The sequence below is a fragment of the Solanum stenotomum genome, chromosome 3 (assembly GCF_019186545.1).
Source record: "Solanum stenotomum isolate F172 chromosome 3, ASM1918654v1, whole genome shotgun sequence".
Classification (NCBI taxonomy): Eukaryota; Viridiplantae; Streptophyta; class Magnoliopsida; order Solanales; family Solanaceae; genus Solanum; species Solanum stenotomum.
In genome coordinates, this window is record NC_064284.1 from 3,633,562 (window position 1) to 3,658,176 (window position 24,615).

The following is a 24,615-nucleotide window of genomic DNA, read 5'->3' on the forward strand; positions in this document are numbered from 1 at the left end:
ACGTCAACAAAAATTTGGGGTGTTAACTCTTGAAGGTATTTGTGGTCTCTTATGATAATAGCAGGGGTATTTTTTATCCCAAAATGTAACGAAGGGTATAAATGGTCTATTTCATGTAGTTCGGGGGCAATTTTGACCCTTTTCCGTTTGAAAAATAGCAAGAAAATAATGTAATTAGCTCTAAACACTATGTAAATTATACTTTTGTTCTTTTTTGTTTAAATGATCAAGAAACTATTGTGAATTAACTTCCGTTTACTATTTTAATCTACGTGATGTAGATATAAAAGCTGTCCATGGGATATATGGATTTTCTAGTAAAGGCTTATTTGTTACTATTGAATTTGTTATTTGTTTAGAAGATTAACTTGTGGAATTACATTGGGGTGGGTATGTTGTTGTTGTAACTTGTACTAGTAGGTATGACCAATTGAAACTTAACAAAATATCCAAAACTAGAAAGCTATAGAGTTCTATGAAGAACATGAAACTGATATGTACAACAGCAAATGTCAAACAGACCAAGTCATGAGGAAATGTATCATACTGAGATTCCTTTTGGTGTATGAGAAAGGAAATACATGCTCAAGTGAAAAGAACAATGTTATAATTGTATCACTATAGTACTCTGATTCTCCTCTTGCCGCACCCAATCATGTTTGTATTGTAAGTTATGCTGCAGTAATCCAGCTTGCAAAAATGATTTGGCAAATACAGTCCCATAAATAGTAAGAGCCAACCAACGTAAGGGGTAAACGAATGCTCTTGAACGTGTATGAATGGAAGTCCCTTGAATTGTGTCAAGTATCCAGCTCCTCAGCCTGCAACTCTGTTGCTTAGGACACTTAATATGAAGGCCTATATAGTTTCTTCATTTTTGTCGCAGGGAAGAACAAAAGAAGACAACCCAAGCACATGATAACAAGTAATAGACTGGGCAAAGGGAAGATGTTTGAATTGGAAAATCTTCCAAAAGAGTGATAGACTGGAATTTTTTTTTCCTCCCTATGCTCATTTTTAGATATCCATAGGTATAAACTCTTTGTAGCTTGGAAGAACTAACTAAAACTAGTAATATATGAATACCATGAAAATAGACTTAAACCACGGCATACCTAAAACAAGTTATATATGAGTAGCATCAAACTAGACTAAAATCATAAAAACTTGTAATGAGCGGTCTAAAGCAAGCGTACCTCAGGACAAGATCACCAAACCAAGATATGTGGCTCCACAGAGAAACAAGAAAGAAATGAGTCCCCTGCAAGTGACTTTCCCTTCAGTAAAAGTTCTATTATTTTAGAAGTTCAATACTTTTTAGGTTGTAGGTGTGCTCACCAGATGACTCCCCAGCCAACACCAGTACAAGGACAGGGGCACACTTCAGCAAACTTCTCAGCATCACTCGAGTTAACTCTTCGTGATATCAGATCATCGTATATATCTGCAACAATTCAATACATGTATAGGCATCAATATGCTAATGTAGAATTTTATCAAATGAGAAAGTACGTGAAACAGTTGTGTATCTCCAGAGCCTACCATATACAGAAAATAAGCTGTTCATTACACCTGCATATCAATAACACTTTAATGAGCGAAAATGAGTCTAGACATTGGAAAAACAAAATCAATGGTGCATGAAACTTAGCATAGGTAAAGGGATTGAAAGTTACCAATGAACAAAATGATGTACCGCAGAATTTTAATCTTTGTTGTTTCTTGCAGAACCCATACAACAGCAAGGAAGAGAACAAATCCTGATGGTTTGACATTTAAATATCAATTTGGCCTAGTTCTCATGGCCTAGAAATAGTAGAAAAACCTTGCAGGGTGAATGATCTTACCTATACAAAGGCCCCTGAGTGTCCACTGCACAAAAGAGATGAGACATGTTCAGTAAGAAAGGTACTGCAACTTCAATGTAGAATCATGCATATTAAGAGCATTATCATTTAGAATATCCAACATCAACTAGCTCGAAATAAATAACATCTCCGTCCTTTCCAAGGGATACACTTTTAGAAATTTATTGAAGTCATTTCAAAACACTTGCTTCTTTTCTCTTAGTTATACACCGATAGTATCAAAAAATATCAATCCAAGATGCTCTGCCATTAATTATACATGTAATTTCATTGACAAGATGAGTTTGAGACGCTCTAAGGGAATCGATTGTGACTCACATTTTTAGCCACAAAAAGAACAACAATTAGAGTGACCACTAAACATCCTGCTGCAATTCTTGCTGAAAGGAGCTTGGTGGACGCAAGCACTAAAACCATTCCCCAAAATGCTGAACCAAGATCTATAAGGAGAAAATAGAGTCGATTCCATGAACCAAACAAGAGTGTCATATGAGTTAACATCAGTCATTGAAAGAGAAAACTCATCATGGGCATCTTACAGTAGTTTGTAATATTATTTGGACATAAGAAATTACTGAACATTATGCTAGTACTAAGATTATTTACATATCAAATCAACCGAACAAAACTGAATAAATAAGTTCATAGTTCATGTTGATAAGAAATTTGCTGCACACTGAAATTAAAATGTAACCAGGGAAGTTATAGAAATATACATCCAGCTGGCAAGATGAACCAATATACACCTCCACGCGTTTGTGTGGTGCCACCTTCATTAGCATGAACCTGTATTCCCTCAACCTGCAGGTGATACAAGCATCACAAAATAAGCTAAAATAGGAATGACATAAGGCTGAAGATGGGACTATTTATTGACTGGTATATATGTCCAGATGTATAAGGCAATGGCGTAGCTAATTAACAATTAGTACAGACAACAGAAAATGTTTCCCAGTTCAGTCAGAAATATATCGGGTATAAGGAACTTGAAGCAAGCATTGAAGACAGAATATGTTCAAGGTACTCTTTTTCTTACTTCTGCTATGAAGCATGATAATACGACAGTTCAACCTATGATTGTATATTACCTGTTATGAACCAACATACAAATATGCCCCTGTGGAGGCAAGCAAAGAGAGTCTATTGTGTATTGTGCTTTGGCAAAGTCTATATTTCTCACCTCCGATTCTTCTGGCATCTCATCCCCTTCTTTGTTACTGTTCAATTGCTTAGTTTTCCTATTGTAAAATCTCTATTTCAGTTCGTTAAATATAATCAATCTCGTTGTTGTTGAATATTTGAAGTAGTGTTTACTTTATTAGCTAACAACAATCAGTCTTTAACTTGCTTTAATTACTACAGCCATCAACTCTCAGGAAGTATGAACCAACAGTATCATATGCTAAATATTAAAATTTATAAAAAAAAAAGAGAGAGGGGGATTTTTCACATGTCCGCAAGTAAGTTTGCAAGCTATAGCATGACTAGCTTCATGAATAAACACGGCAACGAGCTTGAAAGGTAGTAGCAGCACTGTTCTCCAGAGCTGCAAGAAAAACCAACAGATTGTCACCAAGAGGAAAGGCCACAGATAGACTAGTAAGTCATAACAGCTTAAATTTCCAAAAAAAGAAGAAGTGGAAGACAAATTAACTTTAACTGTTAATGATTTACTATAACTACAACACTAACACACCATGAACAATCAAGAAAATTACAAAAATTAAATTCATAATTCATTGCTATGGGTCCAACATGAATCAAATACTTATTAATCCGTGCTCGTGCTCGACTCTTTTATACTAATTTCACTTGGTTAAAGAATCAACCTTTAGCTGTTCCCCTCCCTTAACACATTAGTAAACTTCCTGAGTTTAGAAATTATAGTAGGCAATAATACACTTTATTCAGCACTCACAGCTCAATGCTTATACTGATGAAAAGGTGCCAAACCCAACTCACAGTTTAACATAAACTGCAAATGCTCTTTTGGGGTTAAGAAGCTTCTTACAATAAACAACAATTAAAGCGGAAAACAGAGCATCCATAGAAAGGGAAAGGATCAATCAAAGCAATACATATAACATTCCCACAATTAAGATCTATTGTTAAGACATCCAAGAAAGTTCCTTTTTCTTGAAAAAAAGAAGATAAAGGGGTTGTTTTTTCATTGAATTTGTAAGAGTATGAATGTGATCCAAAAGTAAAAAAAGGAAGAAACAAGAAGAGTAAGTACAGCAAGAATGACAACAGCACAAACGCCAAGAGTTGCGAGAAAAACGATTTGTTCATGCTTGCAACAATGCTTCAGCTCCCAATTTGGCATGCTTTACAACATAAATTTTTTTTTGTTCAAACTGGTATTTTCAGGGCAAAAGGGATCAAGAATCTTTTTTTCTCAAGTGGGTGTGAGTGCAAAACTTTTAAAAGTGACTTTGCTCCTTCTTTTTTGTTTCCAGCTTGAAAAGTAAAGAAATTTGGAGGTGATGAGTTGCAGTTGGTGAACTTTTACACAATTAGCGGCTTTTTTTGTTTTTGTTTGTTGTGGTTAAAGGGCCAGAGTTCAGAGACTGAATGGGAAAAGAGCAGAGAGAATGAGATTGGCTGATACTGAATCCCAGAATGGGAATGGGTGTTAGTAGTTTATTCTGACTCCCCTCGTCGGTGCTATAATTAACTGCAGTGTGGGTTCTTGTTGTTTTAAAGAAATTGAAACCCATGCCACATGCACCCAATCTCTCTACTCTGTCTACTTCATATTAATTGAATTATTGGTGAAACGATACACTTTAGAAAAAATGTAATGTAATTAAAATCTCATTAAATTATAGGGTACATGACGAGAAGTCTAACAATTTTTTTGAACTTTGAACAATTTACTTATTTTGGACTATAATGAAAAAGTCTCAACAATTCATTGAGGGAGTACACTTTGTCTACTTCTACACTCAATTTAATTAACAAATAGTACTGACATAAGTCGTCTATTTAAGTTTATTGAAAATTGTCTTGGGAAAAAACATTTTGACTCGAGCATCCACTTTCTCGGATCTTGGTTTTGGATCTCATACACAATATAAGATTAAAGAAACAAAAAAAATACTGTATTACCCAAGACATCTCCATATTTCATTTTTGAAAATCTAAATTTATACAAGAATCCAGACTTGAAAGAAAACGCCAGATGCCTGGTCCCTGGCATCAGATAAGCCACAAAAATACTATGGTACTTCAAACAAGTGCAGTATCAACGAGAGAACAAGAGAAATTCTCTATGCTGATAAAGGTTTGCTTTTGTTCTGAAGTTAGGAACAAATTTTACATACAGTAAACTCACTCAAACACATGGTGATCTAAACAATAAGGTAAATACAAATTAAAAAAGTGGTAAACAACAAACTCGTTACAAATTTACAATACAAATGGGGTCATCTACCTTCGTTCATAGAAGAACATGAGATTGAATTTCTAGAAAAATCCTCAACAAAACTACTGCCTCCGGAAGCCCTAGTAGTACTAGTAGCATTTGTCACACCAGTTAATGTACTACTAGCATTAGTAGTATTTTTGGTGAAGGCACTAGAACTATCAGTTGTCCATCTGCTCACACGGCCTTGAATTGCAGGTTTCCCAGGTCTTGGTAACTTAAATGAATCACTTGAAAGAGAGAGATTGACAGAGTTCATATCTGGCCTATCTGAAACAGTAGATTGACAGCATAGTAGTCCTAACTGAATACACATTACTGCTTCATCAGCATCATAGTTTTCTAGGCTGGAATCAACCAGCTCCAAAGCTTTCCTTTCTTGAAACAGTCCCCATGCCTGTAAAATGAGAGGAGTAAACTTGTCAAAGCAAGATAGCAGACAGTGGACGGTAAAATAGCAGAGGCTTTCTATAATTTTTCCTTCCTAGAAATGATATATGGAACGTTTGCTGGCTTAACCCATTTTTTCAGCATCTGAATGAAAACTAGTTGACTAGTTGTTGGACAGACTGTGCTCTAAGATGTACTGCTTTAGGGATGCTCATGACGAGAATTTTGTATTTTGATATAAGTTTTGAATATCCGGTTTCCAACCCCACGTTGTTTTAGTATTTAGTGATACTCAAGTAGGAAATAGATTCAAAACTCATGAACCAAGCACATTCAATCACATCAGCAAATACTCATATATTGAAGTTTCTGGACTGGAACTTACATAGCTTAAGAGGTCTGCCTTTTGAGGACCAAGCCGCCCATCACTGTTCTTCCTTCCACTCACGATCTCCAATAGCAAAACACCGAAGCTAAACACATCTGCCTTCACGGACAAATAACCATGTAATGCATACTCCGGAGCCATATAACCACTGCATTCAGTAGAAGCAGCTCAGATGCCAATTAGGGGAGGAGGAAATGGGGCAGAGGAATCTTTTTTCCCCTTTGGAAAACAATACAANCTTCACGGACAAATAACCATGTAATGCATACTCCGGAGCCATATAACCACTGCATTCAGTAGAAGCAGCTCAGATGCCAATTAGGGGAGGAGGAAATGGGGCAGAGGGATCTTTTTTCCCCTTTGGAAAACAATAAAAGTAAAGAAAAATAATACTCACTATGTACCAGAGATTTTAAATGTATTTACATGGGTGCCGTCCTCTGGAAACAGCCTAGCCAGACCGAAGTCTGAGATCTTTGGATTTAATTGCTCGTCCAGTAATATATTACTGGCCTTAATGTCTCTATGTATGATTCTTACAGGGGCTTCTTCATGCAAATAGAGAAGACCTCTGGCAATACCAGTAATTATTTGGAATCTCTTCGTCCAATCCAAAGATGGAGACTTCTCCTTAGCTGAAAAATCACATTTTGTTAGTTTTCCTGACCTGATGGTATTAAAGAAATTCTCGGCATCATGAGTGTTCATTTTACCGAAGAGGAAGCAGTCGAGGCTTTTATTTGGCAGATACTCATACACAAGCATCTTTGCAGGTCCTTCTATGCAACATCCGAACAAAACAACCAGATTTTTATGCTGAATTTTCAATAATAGTTTCACCTCATTAGTGAATTCTTTTATTCCCTGTCTTGAATCTACGGATAACTTCTTTACAGCAACCTCCTGACCATTTGGCATCAGTCCCTGTGAAGAAAGTTAATGAAACATAATCAAGATAGACTCTGGATCTCCTCATTGAACTAAACAAACTGTAGCAACCATATGAAGTTCATTAGGTCAGACAGCTGTGTCAATTATTAACTGGAGTTCTGGAATTTCAAAAATTTTAGTTTTCACAAACTGATGAGATTAGAATGATTTCTGATGTATGAAAACTTGTTAGTTATTAATGAATACCATCTTACAGGTTCAGTTCCTAAGCAACAGGAGTCCGCGATGGTACTACATGGAGAATTTGCATATCATTACTTCTACATAACATATGTTCTAACTTCTAAATAAAACAACAATCTTAAGAGGAAAGATTATATTATACAGCACTTAGTTTTAAATACATGCGAGTAATAATAAGAAAAAAGAATGTAACATTATACTTATTAAATTTAAATATATGTTCTGAATACATAACAATTACAAGAGGAAAGCTTAAATGAAGTATATTATTAAAATATGAGATAATTTAATTAGTGAACCTCGCATTGCTTTTCTAGACAGGAAAAAATCCTATATCGTGCAGCTTCTTATCGTTTCAAAACCATTAAATACAAACATTAGTAGAACGAAATGAGAATTTAGGGATTCATGAATAGGAGAATCGGAGTCACAAAAGGAATATTAATGCAAAATGTAACAATTATGCAACCAAACAACCCCAATTGTTCCCCTAATTGGATACTCTTTCCATACCTAATTTGGATTTACTTTTTTTTACGAGCAGTCTACTGCACTAAGCTTCCGTTATGCTCATAGGGAAAGGCCGGACTAAAAGGTTTTATTGTAGGCCATCTTAGCCTGCATTTCGTTTACACAGCTCGAACCTAGATCCATGACAGCAACTTTGCCAATTATGCAGTATTAATTTCATAAAAGTAATGCCAAACGAAGTGAATTTCGAGTGTTCTTTTTGAGTAAAAACGAACTATGGTTACCTATAGAGAAAAATCAAAGTCCGATAAGCCGCACGTACCTTGTAAACGGGTCCAAACCCTCCGTGACCAAGCTGATTAAGGTCAGAGAAGAAGTTAGTAGCAATTTGCAAAGCGCGGAGCTCATAGAACAAATCAAACGATTCTTCTCCATTGTCATCTGCTTCGTCTCCGCCGCGGCGTTTCTGCCGTTTCTCGAAACAACTGCATAAACTTGAGAGGAATCCCATAGAAAACAGAAACATCAAGGAAGGATGCATTCAGTTGTGAGGAAAGTTAACAGCAATTTTTTCCAAATTAAAATTTGTACACAAATTAAGATGCGTGTTGAATACTGCTTATAAAGGTTGTTAAGTCCCAGCTTGAAAGAGACTGGTGATCACGTGGACTACAGCTGCCGGCCGTATTCAGCTCTTATATACTTTTACAGGGATGTACGGATAGTTTGAATACGAAAAGACTATACATTTCCAGCAGAAAAACACATTTTTATACGTATTGCGAGTCGTATGCCAAATTGATGTTTATATCTTAAAATTTTCATGTTGAAACAAGTGCTTTTTACATAGAGCTCACACGAAGGATAGAGATATTCAAAGGATACAAAATAAAACATTCAATCTGTTCGTTGTCCTAATATAACTTTTTTTTTTAATTGCTGATTTATCGAAAATAATTCATATATTTCGTAAAAGTAAAAAATGAGATTTGTGTTTATTTATTGCTTGTGTCACAATGAAGGCAATATATCATGTGGGTAATAAGATTGCGTTATTTGAAAATTAAAACACATATAGAAACACCATTAGAAGGTTATTTTATTGTAATAACAATTGATTAAGAAGCAAAGTCGTTGGAGTAGTTGAAGACTTGAAGTATTGACTTTTATTACATGTGCGTGGAAAGTAATTAGTAGCTGAAGACTTGTAGTCAATTTGACGAAATAACTTTTTGATCTTATAGTAATATTTTTACTAATTTTATACAAAATAAATAATTATATAAATAAAACTTTATTTGTAAAAAGGATAAAGTTGAGGGACTTTTTGTTCGTCGTATTATTCTGTTACTCATTCCTATTTCAAATAAATACTTATTTTGACTTTGAAATATGAGTTAAAATTTACCAAGTACTTTTTTAGTGTTTGTTGAAAACAAATCAGTCACCTTTTTTTTTTTTTTTTTGATGAGTCTACTTATATGTTGTTTTTTTAATCTAAAATGTACATGTAATTGCGACGTTGTTAATTAAGAAAATTAAAGAAGAATAAGTGAGAAGTTTGATTTTGAAAAGTAATTAGTAGTAGTTTAATATAGTCATAAATAGATTAATCGTATATATTGGGAGGATAAGTCATAGATTAAAGCTGAAAAAGTTCTAGAAAATTGTTTAATGGCCCATTACAATTTAGTGCATTTTATTTTATTTCATTTCCAATAAATAAACTAATCTATCACCAATGCTTGACCCCAAAAAATACTCTCATAAACATAGATAAAATACATAGTGCAATTACTTTTCTTCATCATATATAAGTTGTTCCTTTTATTTTTTATAATAAGAAAAAAGAATGTTACTAATTTAACTCTTAAAGAACTTTTTTAGACAATTTTCAAATTTACTTACACTTTCCAAATAATTATAATTATAAAGATAAAATAAAAATATATAATTAATTTTATCTTGATTTTATAAATTGACAACTAATTTGGAATAATTGTTTTAATAATATGGACTAGTATGGAACAGGGGAGTAATAACCAAGTCTTAATTTATACTTAACATTATAAAAGTACATCCGATTGGTGTTTGTTAGTGTCCCATTTGGTGTCCAATATTTATATTGAAATTTGAACTCGTGGAGAAAAGTTCCATTAAGTAAAATATTTTCTAATAATAGCAACTATATATTTAATCTAACTCAAACTCAATTTCTAATTAAGGACGAAAGATAATTGATTATTCCTCTACAACTGTTATTGGTTGCATTTGTTAGTGTCGATGTTAGAGAATGCACCCCTATGGGTTGGAGAATCCCTTTTTTTTCTTTTTAAGTTTCTTTTGTTTTATTTTATTTGTCTTAATTTGATTGAGTATGTAACTTTTTTTTGAAAAAATGTAATCTAAAATTAAGAATGTGTATGACGTATTACAATATCTTTTGAATTTTATGTCTTAAATATATCACGTAGAATATAATTTTATAAAATTGTTAAATATAAAAAGTATTAATTTCTTTTTTAAAAAAAACTAACTAAAAAAAGAGAGAGTTCAGAGTCAACATATTTTAATGCATGTTGAGTCGTGGAATTTGTCAAACAATGATTAAATATTTTTGTGATTGATATCTAATACTGGTCAATCAAACATTAATCCTAAGTGTCGTTTAGATTACTTTACAAATATATTTAAAATATGGTAGGTCTAATGCTATTTCAATTATGAATTCTCAAGAAATTGAATTCAAAATTAACTTGGTTTATATGCGTTGACTAGTATGAAAAAAAATCANCTTTGTTTATATCAATGCACATTGAAATGAGTTACAAAAAATACACATACAATATAGGAATGGTCATATTAATTGTAGGGTAAAATGGAAAAGAATTAATTAATTCTATCCTAATTTAATAAGTGCTCCAATAATATGAAAAAAAAATTTAGTAAGATTCTCATCTAATATGGGACGGAGAGAGTAACAATATAACTTTATTAATGTTGGGCCCGGGCAGTGCCCGGGCTTTCTTTACTAGTATATATATATATATATATATATTCTTTGTACCTAAAAATACCTATAGTTTCTTCTCGTTGGCTAATTCAATAATGTAACATGACCCGAAACTTACTTTTTTTTATTTTTTTTATTTTGTTTTGGGATCCTCTTTTCCAATCTTCCGCGGAAAAAAAAAAAAACAACCTAAATAGTGAAGTTTCATTGAATCAAATTATAGAGTATGTTAGACCAACTTATTAACAACTAGTAGTATTTTATTTATTTTGAAAAATATGAGAAGTACTTTTATTAATATTTGATAAGTATATTACATTTAGTTGATTTTTCCAAAAAATACGTTCAAATATTAAATTACGAAAAAAATAACTATCAAAGTTCATTATAACTCGACATTGTTGCTTGTAGTCTGTTGCCTTTGGCTACCACGGAATTCTTGTAAGATGAATAGTTTCATAAGACTTTGTTATTTTTGTGCACTTTTTTTTTTGGCACAATTACCTTGCTAGATGATACACAAATTTTAAATAAAAAAATTACCTCCATTCTAGTCATGTTAATCTAACAATCCCAAACATTTGCTGGAGTGATTGATAGGCACTAAAATGAAGATATACTTTTTATTTTGTCAAAAAACTTATTGACGGGGTTCATTTTATCTTTCTTCTTTTTGCGAATTTTTACCTCATCTATGGCGACGGCCTCTGTGGTACCAAAGTTGATTTAGGAGGAGTATGAGAAAACGATTTGACATAATTTTCGAAAGAAGCAAAAGAACTAAGGAGTATTCTTGAATCCTGATCAAGCCCCTGAAGCTGGAAGATTGTGCATCCAATCATCGAGCGACACATCTACACTATTTCCTTCTATCCCACCTGATGATTCATTTGATTTTTTTGAGCAATTGCAGATTTAAAAATTTATATATCATCTCAGAAAATGATCGTGCAAAAGGTAATGATCAGTGATATTATTGATCACTATAAGACTCATGTTCAGAAATTGAAAGTCATACGAAGAAGAGATATGATTAAAAAGGAGGATATCCGAGTAAGGTGAGAATGACTTTAGTGGAAGGACAAAATGTGGGAATCGAAACAGAAATGGTTCAGATATGTGAAAAGGGGATGTCATATGTCCTAATGCGAAAGTGTGAGAAGTTGGGTATAGATGGTTTCATTAGAGGCAGAGGTAGACCCAATAAGTATTGGAGAGATGATTAGATAAAACATAACACAATTCTAGCTTATCGGGGACATGCCCTTAGATAAGAGGTTGTTGAGGATACAAATTAGGGCAACACTTTGTGTGTCTTGTTATCCATTCATACTAGTGGTTGCAGTATTGCTCTTGTAGTATCTAGTCCTTCCATTTCTATAATTATTTATTGTTTTGTACTTCAATTATCATATTATTTTATCGTAGTTTCTATTTTATGATGTTTGTTACTATTTTCTTATTCTTGTACTTTTACTATTTTTTTTGGACTACTTTGGACTTTTTCTCCTTGGGTCGAAATCTATTCGAAACAATCTCTGTATTTTTGAGATAAATATTAGTTTTGAGACTATGTATTGTTTATTAGTAGTGTATATGTTATTTCTTGTATTTTTTTCAAATTACTTTGAAATTTTCTCCCTTAAGCTAGGTCTATCGCATATTTTCTACCTCTTAGATTAATATAAGATATGTATACATTTTACTTATTCTAAACTCCAATTTGTAAAATTATATAGAGTATGTTATTATGTTATGCTCAAATATAACTTGAAATGAATTATAATTTCAATATACAATGGGAGTAACCGAGTAATATATAAAAGGACATATGGGTACATTATTATATAAGATTTTTTTATTTTATTTTTAAAAAGAGTGTGAGTATCAATGTTTATTCAACCAAACGAGCCCTAATATCGCCTTTCCACATTTGCCCCTGTAGGATTCATGAATGACCTCTGTGTTCTCCTCGCCCGTGCCTTCCCCAATCTCTACCTCTCTCTCTTCCAAGCAGGGGCAGCCATTGAAGACTCAATTTTCTGTGTCTGATCAACGTTACGAATTACGATCTGCTTCAATTGAATGATAAGGAAGCAGAAATAGAGGAATTAAAACCTCCAAATTCTTCAATATGATGACTCGGTCGTCGTCGGGGCAAATCAACATCGCAGCGCGTACGAAGAAACTCGATGTGGATAATCGAATCGCTTTGAAAATTTACTATCGCATCGCAGATAATGTCCTCAAACAGGTCCTCCTTTTCCATAACCTACTTTATGATTTTGTACTTTTTATTTGAATTTCCGTGAATTGTGAACTAAGTTAGTGAATTTTCGATCGATTGTTCAATGATCAAAGCTATATCATTACATGTGCAACTCCTAAGCATGAAAATTGAATCACTGATTTTTATTTGCATACTGAAAATAATTGGTGACTGTAGGGTTTTCATTGGAGAACTATTGGGAGTATTTCGTTGTTGTTGTCACTATCATTATTGTGATTTTATTTATATATAATTTCTTTAATTGGGAAACTAATAGTAAGCAGACTTCCATAATTGGAAACAATTTTTCGCAACTCTCTAGGATTACCACTGCCCAGGTTTTACCATTGACTTATGTAATGCCTTTCTAGCTAAAATAAGGAACCGTTGAACCACGAATGGAGTGCTAGCTGTTTAGGTTTTGCTGAAACAGAGCAAGTGAAGCTCTTCCACTTTGGTGTATTTAGGGCAACACATGCTCATTTCTTAGGTCAGTACTTAGGTCCAATGCTGGATTTTCATTAAGATTTGGCTTTGCATCAAGGTTAGTTCTTGGGTCTGTTCTGATCCTATTCCAATTCGAGTAGCATATATGATCCCCTTTACTCTAGTTATACTCTTGTTTGGTATAGTATAGAAGAACAGGCGATCAAAGATGTCAAAATGTTATTTGAGTTTTAAGCAGATGCATTAGCTAGAATTAAGCTCTGCCAAGTATTGGTATACAATTACATATTTGAAGTGACCGAATCTCCCTAAGATAGTTGCTTCTACTTTGTCCAATAACTATCACATCTGTATGTTGCTTGTTGCTTTTGATGATGTTAGAGAACCTTGCTAATTCTTTTATGCTAGCCACAATTGATCCCTTGTTTGATCAACCCACTGCCACTACATAATTGTTTGCTATACCTGGTTAATACTCTGGAGCCTTTTCTTTGCATTCTTAATATTATCGCAACTATAGCATGGTACTTGTTTGGTGGTGCAATTGTGTCTGTTTGAGTTGGAATTTTCTGTTCTGATATGCAACTGGTTAGTAACTTCTCCATCATTTTATGACTTCTTATGTCACTCAATTGAATGCCTTTTGGTGCTAAAGTGCTTTGCTGCTAGGAATAGTTTATAAATACCTTTCTGTATGAGTCCAAGTTCTTCTGTGTTCTCTACAAGCAACATTGCAGGAAATGATATGGTTACGATATTGTAGGCTGACATTTTTCGCGCAGAGGGAGACGTCATAGATTTGTATGTCATGCTTCTTAGATTCTCAAGGTGAGAAGGGAAGTCACATGATCCAAAATTAATGTCAGAGACTGCATTAAGGTTTATGTTTATTATTGTGCTTAATTCTGAGGTGGTTAGATGCTAGAAGACCTTCCTTTCAAGTTTTGAGTACCCAAACTCTTTTTTTTTTTTTAATTTCAGAGTTGACCAAGCCGCCCTATTGGATAATAGTATTATCTCCTAAGAAGAACATTTCTCAATAGTGCATGCATCAAAGTTCTTTTATTTTTTACCTCCGAAGTACTTGCTAACATAAGATACAGAGAAGCATTCAAAAATACTGTCTAAATTTTATGCTCGAGCCTTCCAAAACTTTCTTTGATTCACCAGATTTCTTAAAAAACTGAGTTTTAGAAGCTTGTTAAATACTTAAATAAATATTTTATTTGTTTTTAATCCACATTCTTATCCAGTGGGTTAGTAGGTTAATTTACATATAGAAAAAGTTTTTGGTTTCTCTAAATTGTTAAGTGCAGGAAGTTTGTAACTGAAATTAAAGATGGGTTATGTCTGATAGAGTAACCTCAAGTTAGGGTAATCAACCCTTGAAGTTTTTATTTTATATTTAAATTAGAAACCTCTAGATTGAATTACTAAGTGGTTTCAATGATTTGGATGTCTTAACTTTGTTCTGAATGCCTGGCAATGTATTTAAATTACGTGTGTTTTTCTGTTTAAGTTTGGTCTCTGAGACAATACCATGCCATCGAGATTATCGAGCATCACTGCAGAGCAACAAAATTTATTTGAAAAAGGTAAGACAATTGATGCCTTTCCTATGTGTTCATATGTAAGCTTTACCTAATCTGACTTTCTTATATTTGATCTCTAGAGATTACTAAATGCTGTGGCTGAGCTTGAGGATTTGAAGCCAATAGTTCAACAGAAACTTGAGGCTCTAAACAGAAAAAGCACATATCAAGTGAATAAGGGGAACAATCATCATCAAAATAATCTTTTAGGATTCTCAGGGGAATATTCTCCTGGCAATAAGCAAAGCTTTAAGGCTTGGGGGACAAATAAGGTATGCATCGTGTACGTTCTACTTCCTAGGTGTCATTCAAGTGATTTCGTTTGGCTGCCTTGAATTTGGTTGTAATGCATGCAAGTCTGGTTTTGTGGGTTCTATTTGTCTTTCATATTTTCTAGAAAGTGTATGGTTACTGGTGTGCAGTGCTCCAAGCACACTGTATATAACTATAATAACAAAAAATCAAGAGATGCACTGAAGATTGAAGATGTTGAAAAACTGTTTGTTTGAAGCTTACCAAAGCGATAATTGCAATTCCACTAACTAAGAGGCTTGCCGGAAACGAAAATTTTAAATTATAAGAAAACTGTGGTGTATCATAGCCATATGTTGTTTCTCTTACTTAAAATTGATTTTTTTCGATAACCGAGAAATTCCCAAAGGCCAATGGTGGACAATGGGCTCAGCCCTTTACCTTTCTCCACTTAAAATGTTGAGATTATGGTTGTGTTAGATTGCCTTCGAAGATTTTATTTAAGATAAGGTGAAAGGTTGTGAACGAAATGCTAGATTCATTGGTAGTTGGAACTTTTACAGCTTGTATTAATGGTCTATTTTGATGACGTTGTTTCTGCATCTCACAGATAGCGGTGCCTGTTCGAGAATTTGGGTATCAAGTTCCAACAACCACACAGTTTTTGCCTGTGAAGCCTGTAGATGAGCATATCCGCCGTTTGTACGTTTCTCCAATAAAAATTACTCTGTTATTTATTGCTAGATGCAATGTGCCCGATCAATGCACTTTAATGGCATGGAGTAGTTGCTTAGTTCTGGCTCTAGTCTGGGGTCTCTTTCTAAATCTGAATGTTGCATGTGGAATCTGTTCATTTTACCTTGCTTAAAATTTACTGAAGCCCTATGGAATCACTTATACTGTTATACATGAACCACCAGCAGACTTTAGTATACATACCTCTTTGTAGCTTTCATCCTTAGAGTAGTGTGTTTATTATTACTTGGAACCTACAAATTATGAAAGTAAAAACTATGGATGTCAAGAATAGTTTCTTTTTATCTTAATAAAGCCTTGAGTATCAAATGATAATGATACATTTTGCATTGTATACTGGATTAAAAGATTCCTGAAGTAAATGCTGTAGCATTAACTTGTCCACAAAGCATAGCAAGCACACATCTACATGCTGAAATCATATTGTATAGCATTTGCAAATTAAAATCTCTTCTTAGGCTGGCACAATATGTGGGTTAGAAACAATGATGGGCAAGGTAGAATGCGTTAGTCAAGGTGAAACTGAGCTTATGTTTGCCGGATGTCAACTATTTATTCAATGTTCTTCTTTGTTTATTATGTTGCTTTTCTAGGTCACTTAGTATTCCGCGTCCAACGGATGAAACTCTGAACAGACATTCCATCTTGGGTCCGAATGGACTTCGAGGACAGTTGCAGCTTCCAGCTAGTGGCAGAGGGGTATGAAGGATTTTTTAAATTATTTTTTTTTGTCTTAGATAAACATGATTATAGTCCTCAAACTAGTGACAGAGGAGAGTGAAGGATGTATTCTTATAACTTTGGCATGGTAAAATACAATTTTAATCCTTGTAAGTGAGAAGTCAATGAAATCCTGACTCTTAATCAAGATGTAAGTGTTCTAGTCTCCAATGTCTTTTATGTTGAATTCATTCTCATGCATCTCTGCAATCAAACTCTTGCACAAGGTCAGAAGCTCTTGAGATTGGATCATGGGAGGATAGGCATAGATTGAGTGTCCCGGCAAACAAACCTTTTTCAGGAATATAAGGGTTTAAGTCCTGTTCAAGTAAATGTAAGGACTAAAGTCTAACAAATAACAACTTCTGTACTTAAATGCAGGTGTCTTATCCAAGTAATGTTGACTTCACCCCTGTTCTGATCCCCAGGTGAGTTTCTTAGCTAATTGATTTCTTTTCAACATGTTTTATCATTTGTGAATTTTTTTCGCTGTTACTACACGTATTAGTAATAGCATTGTCCGGGCTTATAATGCATTCCTGAGCTACCAATAGATAATATTATTTACCGTATAAGTTTATTTCTCAGTGTGCTTGTATTTGGCTTTTGAGTATAATTCTTAATCCATAAACAGCCTCCTGAAGCAGCCTCTGGAAAATGAATCTTCTGATAAGAAGGATAATATCAGTTCAGAATGTGGGAAACCATGTCAGGAATTGATGTTACCAGTCAACAGTGACAAGCCAGTGCTGCGTCTTGAGGAACCTGCTTCATTGATTTCCTTTGATGCAGAAGAAAGCCCTCTACAATCAGAAATCATTAGACAACCTTCTCCTCCACCTGTTCTTGCGGAGGTACAAGATTTGATGCCAACCGCAGCATGTCCAGTTGAAGAGGTGGAATGTGGATTGGTTAAATCATCACCTGATGGTCTAATCTGTTCTGAAGATCCCCTGCAATTGCACATTGTGAGATTTTTCTACAATTTCCTATTCAATTTTTTGGTTGTTCATTTCCTTGTCCTCTTTTCTCGTTTTACATTATAAAATACTTTCACCTATTCTCATTTTGTAGTCAGCATCTGTGATGGATACTTTCATGAAGTTAGCTAAGTCCAATACTAACAAAAATCTTGAAACCTGTGGTGTTCTTGCTGGATCACTAGTATGTCCCATTAACTCTTATCATTGTGTTTTCAGTTACTATCTCTTTGTAACAGTATCATCATCCATACTATTGCTTGTTTCAGAAAAACCGAAAATTTTATATCACAGCTCTGATCATTCCTAAGCAGGAATCGACATCAGATTCGGTAAGTAAGATTCATTTATATTATTCATAAAAAGAGTAATTGTATCTTTCTTTTGATGTGTTTCCTTGGATAGTATCCTGATCAAATTCTTTCTAAGCAGTGTCAAACCACAAATGAGGAGGAAATATTTGAAGTTCAAGATAAGCAATCATTGTTTCCTCTTGGGTGGATTCATGTAAGTCTGTTTTGCGAAGATCCTAGTCCTTGATGAATAACTCCTGAATTACGACGTCATGCTAAGTATAAACTATTGTATCAAGTCCCAGTTCAGTTTCTGTGATCTAGTGGAGTTTGCTATGCTTTTGTAAGAAAATATGTGGAAGAACTATCAAGTAGCGGGTAGAACACCTAGAATACTCAATTGCAATTTATTGAGTCATAATAGGAAATGTATATTGAAATGTTGTCCATGGTATCTTCTACAAGTTATTTTACTGCATCTTTTCCCGTAAAGTCACAAGTAATGACTCTTGACTTTGCACTCTTTTTCAGACACATCCAACGCAATCATGTTTCATGTCATCCATTGATGTTCACACCCAGTATTCATATCAGGTTTCTGTACTCTTAACTCTACTTCCTCAACCGGGATATGCCTCTAGTTTGTTTACAAAAACTGAGGCAAAGTTTATATTGCCCATTACACCTGAATTTATGTTTAATTATTGATATGATTTCATCACTGATCCTGGATTCACTTATTTCCTTTACTAATGATTAAGCAGATTATGTTGCCTGAAGCAATTGCAATAGTAATGGCCCCAAGAGACAGTTCAAGGTAAAGTAGACTCAATCTCTGGTGAAGTAGATTTTGCTCTTAGTGTAATGCCCTTTTTGGTGATGTTTGGTACATGTTTTGTGCATTATACAATCATTTGATAGGGTTTATATATCTTACTTGATGAGATTAGTTACTCAACCTAGCTAATTAACCAAAAAATATTTAGCTATCTTCCACGATTGGAGAAAATAGTCCTGGTGTGGGTGGGATTATTTGTTGAGGATTGTATCCCTCCTACAAGTGAGAAATGACAATCTTCCCTTTTATCGCTAGTTAATGATGTTCATCTAACTAATGTGTGGTATTCTATTGTGTGTAGAACTCATGGAATATTCCGATTGACAAATCCGGGTGGAATGACTGTTATACGACAATGTCCAAGGCGTGGTTTTCATCCGCATGACCCTCCTCCTGATGGTAGCCCAATTTACAAGCATTGTACAGATGTCTATATGGATTCTAACTTGAAGTTTGATGTCATTGATCTGCGATGACTCCGATCATTGATTAATGATTTGAAAATACATCTTTTTCCATGGTGCTTGTTTATTGATTAATGTTGGTTGGTCTACGAGATTCAATACATAATCGGTGAATACTCAATTTGATAGTTGTTATCGGGTAACTCTCACCTTTGAAGCTGCAGATTGCGTGCAGGTAAAGGTTGTAAAACGTTCATGCCTGGCATTCTTGCAGATATAAATAGAACTGCATCTTTGAATACGCATAATTAGAACAATTTGTGTAAATAGAAATTCTTTTTCAGGCATCATCGTGTGTAAACTTGCAAAATGGTCAAAACTATTGACGTCATAGCTAGTGTAACTGTACATCAGTTGTCACATGTACTTTGTGAATATAGTTTTGTTGGTTCAGAATATTTTTTACTTTATCTCTTCATCATTTAGAATGACGGAAACAGTCTCTCCACCTCCACGAGGTAGAGGTAAGGTCTGCATGCATTCAACCCTCCCAGACCCACTTGTGGGATTTCATTAGGTATGTTGTTGCATCATTAAGAATGACTAAAAATTCAAAGAAAGATTTTGCTTCGGTCAAAATATAAATAGAGGTTGAGAAGAAAAGAAAAACGATTTAGGTTAGAATTCTTTATCCAAGACTGACTTTGTTATTGAATGATTTAACAACTTAAATTTGGAGAACATTATTTGGTAGTAATCTATATTTTGCTATATGCCATCCTACAACTTTATGGTGCTCAAATTCCAATGATCTCGTCCATGATATTTCCTATTTTGTTGTCCAGGGCCCCTGATTAATATAGGAGGAAGTGTCTGTTCAGAATATCTGCAGTGTAATCCTTCCTGCCTTTTGTTAGAGTCGGCAGTACATGTCTGTATTATGTAGAATCTTTTTTTTGCGCAGCTGTTGCTTTGTATGTTCCCTTAAATCTTATCTTCTTTTTGTTTGGGGGAGAAAGTTGGGGTTGAGTTCCAGTTTGTTTTATCGTCTTTGGCTGAATTGAATAGTCTACTGTTTGTTTTCTTGTGGTCGAGGCATTAACTTTTGGGGTGGATTGATTGGTGGGGTAAAGCAAGGCAGACTTAACCTTTGTGGTGGAATTAGCCTATTTGGATTGATCTCTGCCCATGACTCGTATTATCTGCTTTGGCTCAAAAAACCTTACAGATTTGTTCTTTGGACTAAGCCATCATAGAATCCAAAAGTGAGTGAATTGTGTGAATTTATGCTATGCCTTGTAAACCACTTCATTTTCTTCTCATTCTGATGTAAGATTTGCCTAAGGTGTTATGTGTACTCTTTGAATTAGCACTGTCGGGGGACAAAAAATAGCACCTTGATTTGACATACCTTTTTGTTTTGCTTACATCTTTGATAGCAACCAGTGCATACTTGATTCTGGGACCCTGTAATCTTGTAAGGTTGTGAATGCCATGAATTGTGGCCAACCCGCTGAGTATTGTATGGCTTGGGAATCCACAACTTAGGTGTGTTGTTGGGTCTAAATTGCATAATGTAGACAACTTGGTCACATGTCAAGTCTTAAAATATGGTTCGTCTGTCAAAAACCTGAAAAATTGACACAACCTTTGTGGTGAACGAGGGCTGTCATTGATGAATGTATACCTCCCACTTATGTCCATCAGTTCTATGGATCTGGACTTGTAATAGTCAGACATCTTTGCTATTAATCTTAGATTTTCGTTAATCATTACCATCATTGTCATTTTCCAACCTAAATTATTTTTCTTTTGAATGATTTGGAATTTATATATGTGAAATTGAATTGCTTTTCCATGACCCAACAGGCAAGGAAGGGAAAGATACTTTTTATGGGATAACTTCAGATATTTTTTTACTGTGAACATTAATTTCTCTTGTAACTTTTGCTATAAGGGGTGGTCCAATGATAATAGATTCTCTGATACTGATAGAAAGGGACTCTATCGATTCAAGCCTTGCCTAGTACTATTTATATTTTTAGTATGATTTACAGACTATTACGGGGTTTTCCTGTACACACTACACACCAAAGAGTAGCTGATGTGTTCCCTTGTCAAGAAGGGATTCGATACATTAACATGACCGCTTGTAATTACTCGTTGACCCCAGTTCAACGAAAGATGATAGAAAATGGAAAACTACCTACTTTTTCTTTTTTCCAATCAAGCATATAACATTTCGTGTTACTTTATTTTTGTCTGCCTTTTCCTATCACGCTTTGCAAGTTATTGCTAGACACCAACAAAAAAACTCGAATCACGTGAAGCTTGTGGGTTTTTTTGTTTGTTTATTCTTGGGGGAGGGGATCTAGGATATAGAACCCAGTAACTTCTAGCACATCTTATATTTATATCGGAAAATTTATTAAATATATAAGAAATATCTATTGGGACTTCAATGACAAAGAATCACTTGGTCTAGTATTAGTGACAGAACCCCCTTAAGCTTTATCGGCCTCTTGTATGGGAGTTTGATTCTACATAAAAAAATAAATCTTTTTTATTTTGAGATTATTGAGAATTCATAAATTGGCTCCTTGCTATATTCAATGATTATGTTGGTAGTCTCTAAATACCTCCATTTTAGTGATGTCAATTCAATTTTAGAACCTTCCAAAACTGATACAAATCTACAATGTTGGCAACAGAATCAATATTAAACTAGTTTTAGCAACAAAAAAAAACCTTTCCATGTTAGTTCTAGAAGGAAGTAGTAAGACCTAGCCAACGTACAAGTATTGCATAGCACAATTGTGAAATCTTCCAATGTTTATTGATAAACTGTCAAATAAAAGAACATGTATTCTTTGCATTCTTTGCTTAATCTGTAGTTATCATGTCATTGTTAAGAAGAAAATGGAAAGCATGTCTTCTACATCAGAATCAGACCAAATATACGTGAAACTTTCAACAATCTTTCAACTAATCCCAATTGAAATCCTATTAATGATTATTTATTAGTCATATCAAATTATCAATCCACAATAGTTTCTATTATATTGGAATTTATCCAAGGGAAGTAGTAACAAAAGTCAAACAACAATAAATAATAAGGTAGAGTATATTTCAGTTCTTATTTTGGGGAGTCACCAACAAATAGTGACATTTAATAATATATAGTACAATATAGCTAGTGCAATTAATAAATGCAATCTAAGAAAAGTAGCATGTATGCAATCTTATCCATGGTGGAGTTGCATATATATTTGAGGGGTATCAATTTTTTATCAAAAAATTATATTGTGTTATTGTGTATATATTATGTATTGACGCTTTTTAATTTCTATACGATTTTACTTCGTTATATTTTGACATGCACCGCTTAATTACCACTAATTTTATTCATACTTAGTGAAAATGAGAAGTTGTTTCTGATAGACTCTTGATTTGTTGTGTTTAGGACAAATAATTGAATTGAATTAAGTATGACCCAATAAATTCACCTTTAGTGATAATGATTGTCATAATTTAATTTTTATAGAGGCATGACAAAAGTCATCATAGAGAGCGTTGAAGTTAGGTTTGATGTCCTTGTAGGAATAAGTAGTGCAATTGATTTTATTTGCAAAGAAAGTGATTAAATTAAAGGGAAAATGTATCTTACTTAATTCCAATTTATCTTAATTAACTATAAACAAAAAAGTTGGTAAAGGTACAATCGAGATAAATTATTCGTGGTGACCTAGTTATGTTGTAAGCAATTACAAATCAATGATGGATTTTGGATTATCTAGAGAAAGGGCCCTGTAATCAACAATTTCCATGTTTTTCTTGATCATGTTTCAATAATTAAACATACTTAAACCTAATTGTACAAGCCATCATGACTCATTTTTTTCTTCTCTATATTTATATTTTTTATTTTCTATATTTGTCGTGTGTATGTTAAAAAAACATAGCACCTGCCTAGTCAATAAGTAATTTATATATGAAAAATTCATTCATCTAAATTCTAAGCCTGTTATCTCGGAAAAAATGGTAAAATAATAGTAATAATAATTAAGTTGGTGGTTGGAGTCAGCAGACACTAAAAAGTCAAGAGAAGAAAGAAGTTAATCCACAACCTCCCTCTTTTTAACTCAACGCGGATTCAGAAATTTTAAATTTATAAATTTTGAATAATCATAAATTTTTTATTTGTTATTCTGAATAAGTTATGTAATTTTTTAAAATATAAAATATAATCTTTATCAAAACTATTGAATTTATAATTTTTATTGTGACTCGAACCTTACNTTTTAAATTTATAAATTTTGAATAATCATAATTTTTTTATTTGTTATTCTGAATAAGTTATGTAATTTTTTAAAATATAAAATATAAAATATGATCTTTATCAAAACTGTTGAATTTATAACTTTTATTGTGACTCGAACCTTACTTGAGATCTCTAGTTAACAATAAATAAATCTTTTATCACTCCGTCACACTTTTTAATGGTAGGATCTTGTGCTTCAAGTTAGAAGCCAACGTAATTGAGTAGCAATAGTCTAAAAATTGGCATGTGGTCAAATTACTCAATTGTATTTAGGCCTATGACTCAAACGTGTAGAGACAAAAGCAATGGAAATAATATAACATGTATGTTAATGCTTAGTATAAATGATGTATGTTGCTTCAAAGTGTTAATAAATCGTTCATGGTTTCTACTTATTAATATTATTATTACCCTAAGCTTTTTCACTATAATTTGATATTTGGACATTGACATGTGTTGCACATTCTAACAAAGCAATTAAAAGAAACAATTTCTTGCTAAAGAATTAAGGTATTTTCATGAGTAATAGAGGCTAATTATAATTAACATAATGACATAAAGACTCATTCAATGTTTCATAAAAGTAGTTCGTTGCTGTAGTAAGAAGGTATCTCTTTTCCCCTTTTAACATCCTCCAAAAGTGTTAAGCGTGCATACTCATTTTGTAGGGAGTAGACATGTTATGTTATTCATACTATTAAACCCGAGCTTTTAGAATTGAAATAAATTTAATAATGGATCGTGAAACTTCAGTAAACTTTTCTATCCAATGAATGAAATACCCTTCTTACGAATTCCTTTAGCGTCAATATATTTCCTATTCATTGCATTATTTGTCTCACTTTATTTTAGATATTGACCTAAGAGTATGAAATTTTTTAGACGAGTATAGAAATTGTTGGAAAGGTCAAAACTCTCTCAAGGCTACGTGAAACGGAACAATTTTACCCTTCTTTTATAGAAATCTCACATTTATAATTTGATATTACAAAACTGGTTTGATTTTGTCCTTATGGACTAACAATATCAGCTAAATCGCAAATTTAGATCAT

The 24,615-nt window shown here is 33.5% G+C and overlaps 3 protein-coding genes across 5 annotated transcripts; 1 reads left to right on the top strand and 2 right to left on the bottom strand.

Moving 5' to 3' along the window:
• Positions 1–427: 427 nt before the first annotated feature.
• LOC125860131 (uncharacterized) lies at positions 428–4,205 on the bottom strand. 3 transcript variants are annotated; one of them, XM_049540032.1, is made up of 10 exons: positions 4,105–4,205; positions 3,319–3,414; positions 2,585–2,669; positions 2,187–2,308; positions 1,848–1,872; positions 1,677–1,760; positions 1,543–1,572; positions 1,339–1,444; positions 1,197–1,261; positions 428–821 (listed from the first exon to the last, which is right to left on the bottom strand). In XM_049540032.1, exons 1-9 carry the CDS (start codon positions 4,192–4,194, stop codon positions 1,198–1,200), a joined length of 702 nt encoding a protein of 233 aa, XP_049395989.1. In that variant the 5' UTR covers positions 4,195–4,205; the 3' UTR covers positions 428–821; position 1,197. The 3 variants fall into 3 exon arrangements, with proteins under 3 accessions (XP_049395989.1, XP_049395988.1, XP_049395990.1); XM_049540031.1 differs by having other exon boundaries at positions 428–829; XM_049540033.1 differs by lacking the exon at positions 3,319–3,414 and having other exon boundaries at positions 428–829.
• Positions 4,206–5,244: 1,039 nt separating this feature from the next.
• LOC125860124 (cysteine-rich receptor-like protein kinase 43) lies at positions 5,245–8,265 on the bottom strand. The gene is made up of 5 exons (XM_049540022.1): positions 8,001–8,265; positions 6,787–6,997; positions 6,471–6,708; positions 6,071–6,221; positions 5,245–5,692 (listed from the first exon to the last, which is right to left on the bottom strand). Exons 1-5 carry the CDS (start codon positions 8,217–8,219, stop codon positions 5,297–5,299), a joined length of 1,215 nt encoding a protein of 404 aa, XP_049395979.1. The 5' UTR covers positions 8,220–8,265; the 3' UTR covers positions 5,245–5,296.
• A 4,349-nt stretch (positions 8,266–12,614) lies between these two features.
• Positions 12,615–19,700, top strand: LOC125860122 (AMSH-like ubiquitin thioesterase 1). Its single transcript, XM_049540021.1, has 14 exons — positions 12,615–12,945; positions 14,171–14,235; positions 14,927–15,002; positions 15,080–15,271; positions 15,862–15,953; positions 16,601–16,706; positions 17,109–17,155; positions 17,362–17,695; positions 17,802–17,891; positions 17,977–18,039; positions 18,140–18,214; positions 18,532–18,594; positions 18,765–18,817; positions 19,140–19,700. The coding sequence occupies exons 1-14, from the start codon at positions 12,826–12,828 to the stop codon at positions 19,312–19,314; spliced, it is 1,551 nt and encodes a 516-aa protein (XP_049395978.1). The 5' UTR covers positions 12,615–12,825; the 3' UTR covers positions 19,315–19,700.
• The last annotated feature ends 4,915 nt before the right edge of the window (positions 19,701–24,615 follow it).

What these genes read in the sequence shown, in the direction of transcription:
- LOC125860131 (XM_049540032.1), bottom strand. Translation starts at nt 4,194, where the DNA reads ATGCCAAATTGGGAGCTGAAGCATTGTTGCAAGCATGAACAAATCGTT. An exon ending in TTCTTTTTGTGGCTAAAAAT is followed by an intron (nt 1,873 to 2,186) that starts GTGAGTCACAAT and finishes TCTTTTGTGCAG; the next exon opens with TGGACACTCAGGGGCCTTTG. An exon ending in ACTCAGGGGCCTTTGTATAG is followed by an intron (nt 1,761 to 1,847) that starts GTAAGATCATTC and finishes TCAAACCATCAG; the next exon opens with GATTTGTTCTCTTCCTTGCT.
- LOC125860124 (XM_049540022.1), bottom strand. Translation starts at nt 8,219, where the DNA reads ATGCATCCTTCCTTGATGTTTCTGTTTTCTATGGGATTCCTCTCAAGT. An exon ending in CCTCGACTGCTTCCTCTTCG is followed by an intron (nt 6,709 to 6,786) that starts GTAAAATGAACA and finishes GTGATTTTTCAG; the next exon opens with CTAAGGAGAAGTCTCCATCT. An exon ending in TTTAAAATCTCTGGTACATA is followed by an intron (nt 6,222 to 6,470) that starts GTGAGTATTATT and finishes TACTGAATGCAG; the next exon opens with TGGTTATATGGCTCCGGAGT.
- LOC125860122 (XM_049540021.1), top strand. Translation starts at nt 12,826, where the DNA reads ATGATGACTCGGTCGTCGTCGGGGCAAATCAACATCGCAGCGCGTACG. An exon ending in CAGATAATGTCCTCAAACAG is followed by an intron (nt 12,946 to 14,170) that starts GTCCTCCTTTTC and finishes ACGATATTGTAG; the next exon opens with GCTGACATTTTTCGCGCAGA. An exon ending in GATGAGCATATCCGCCGTTT is followed by an intron (nt 15,954 to 16,600) that starts GTACGTTTCTCC and finishes TTGCTTTTCTAG; the next exon opens with GTCACTTAGTATTCCGCGTC.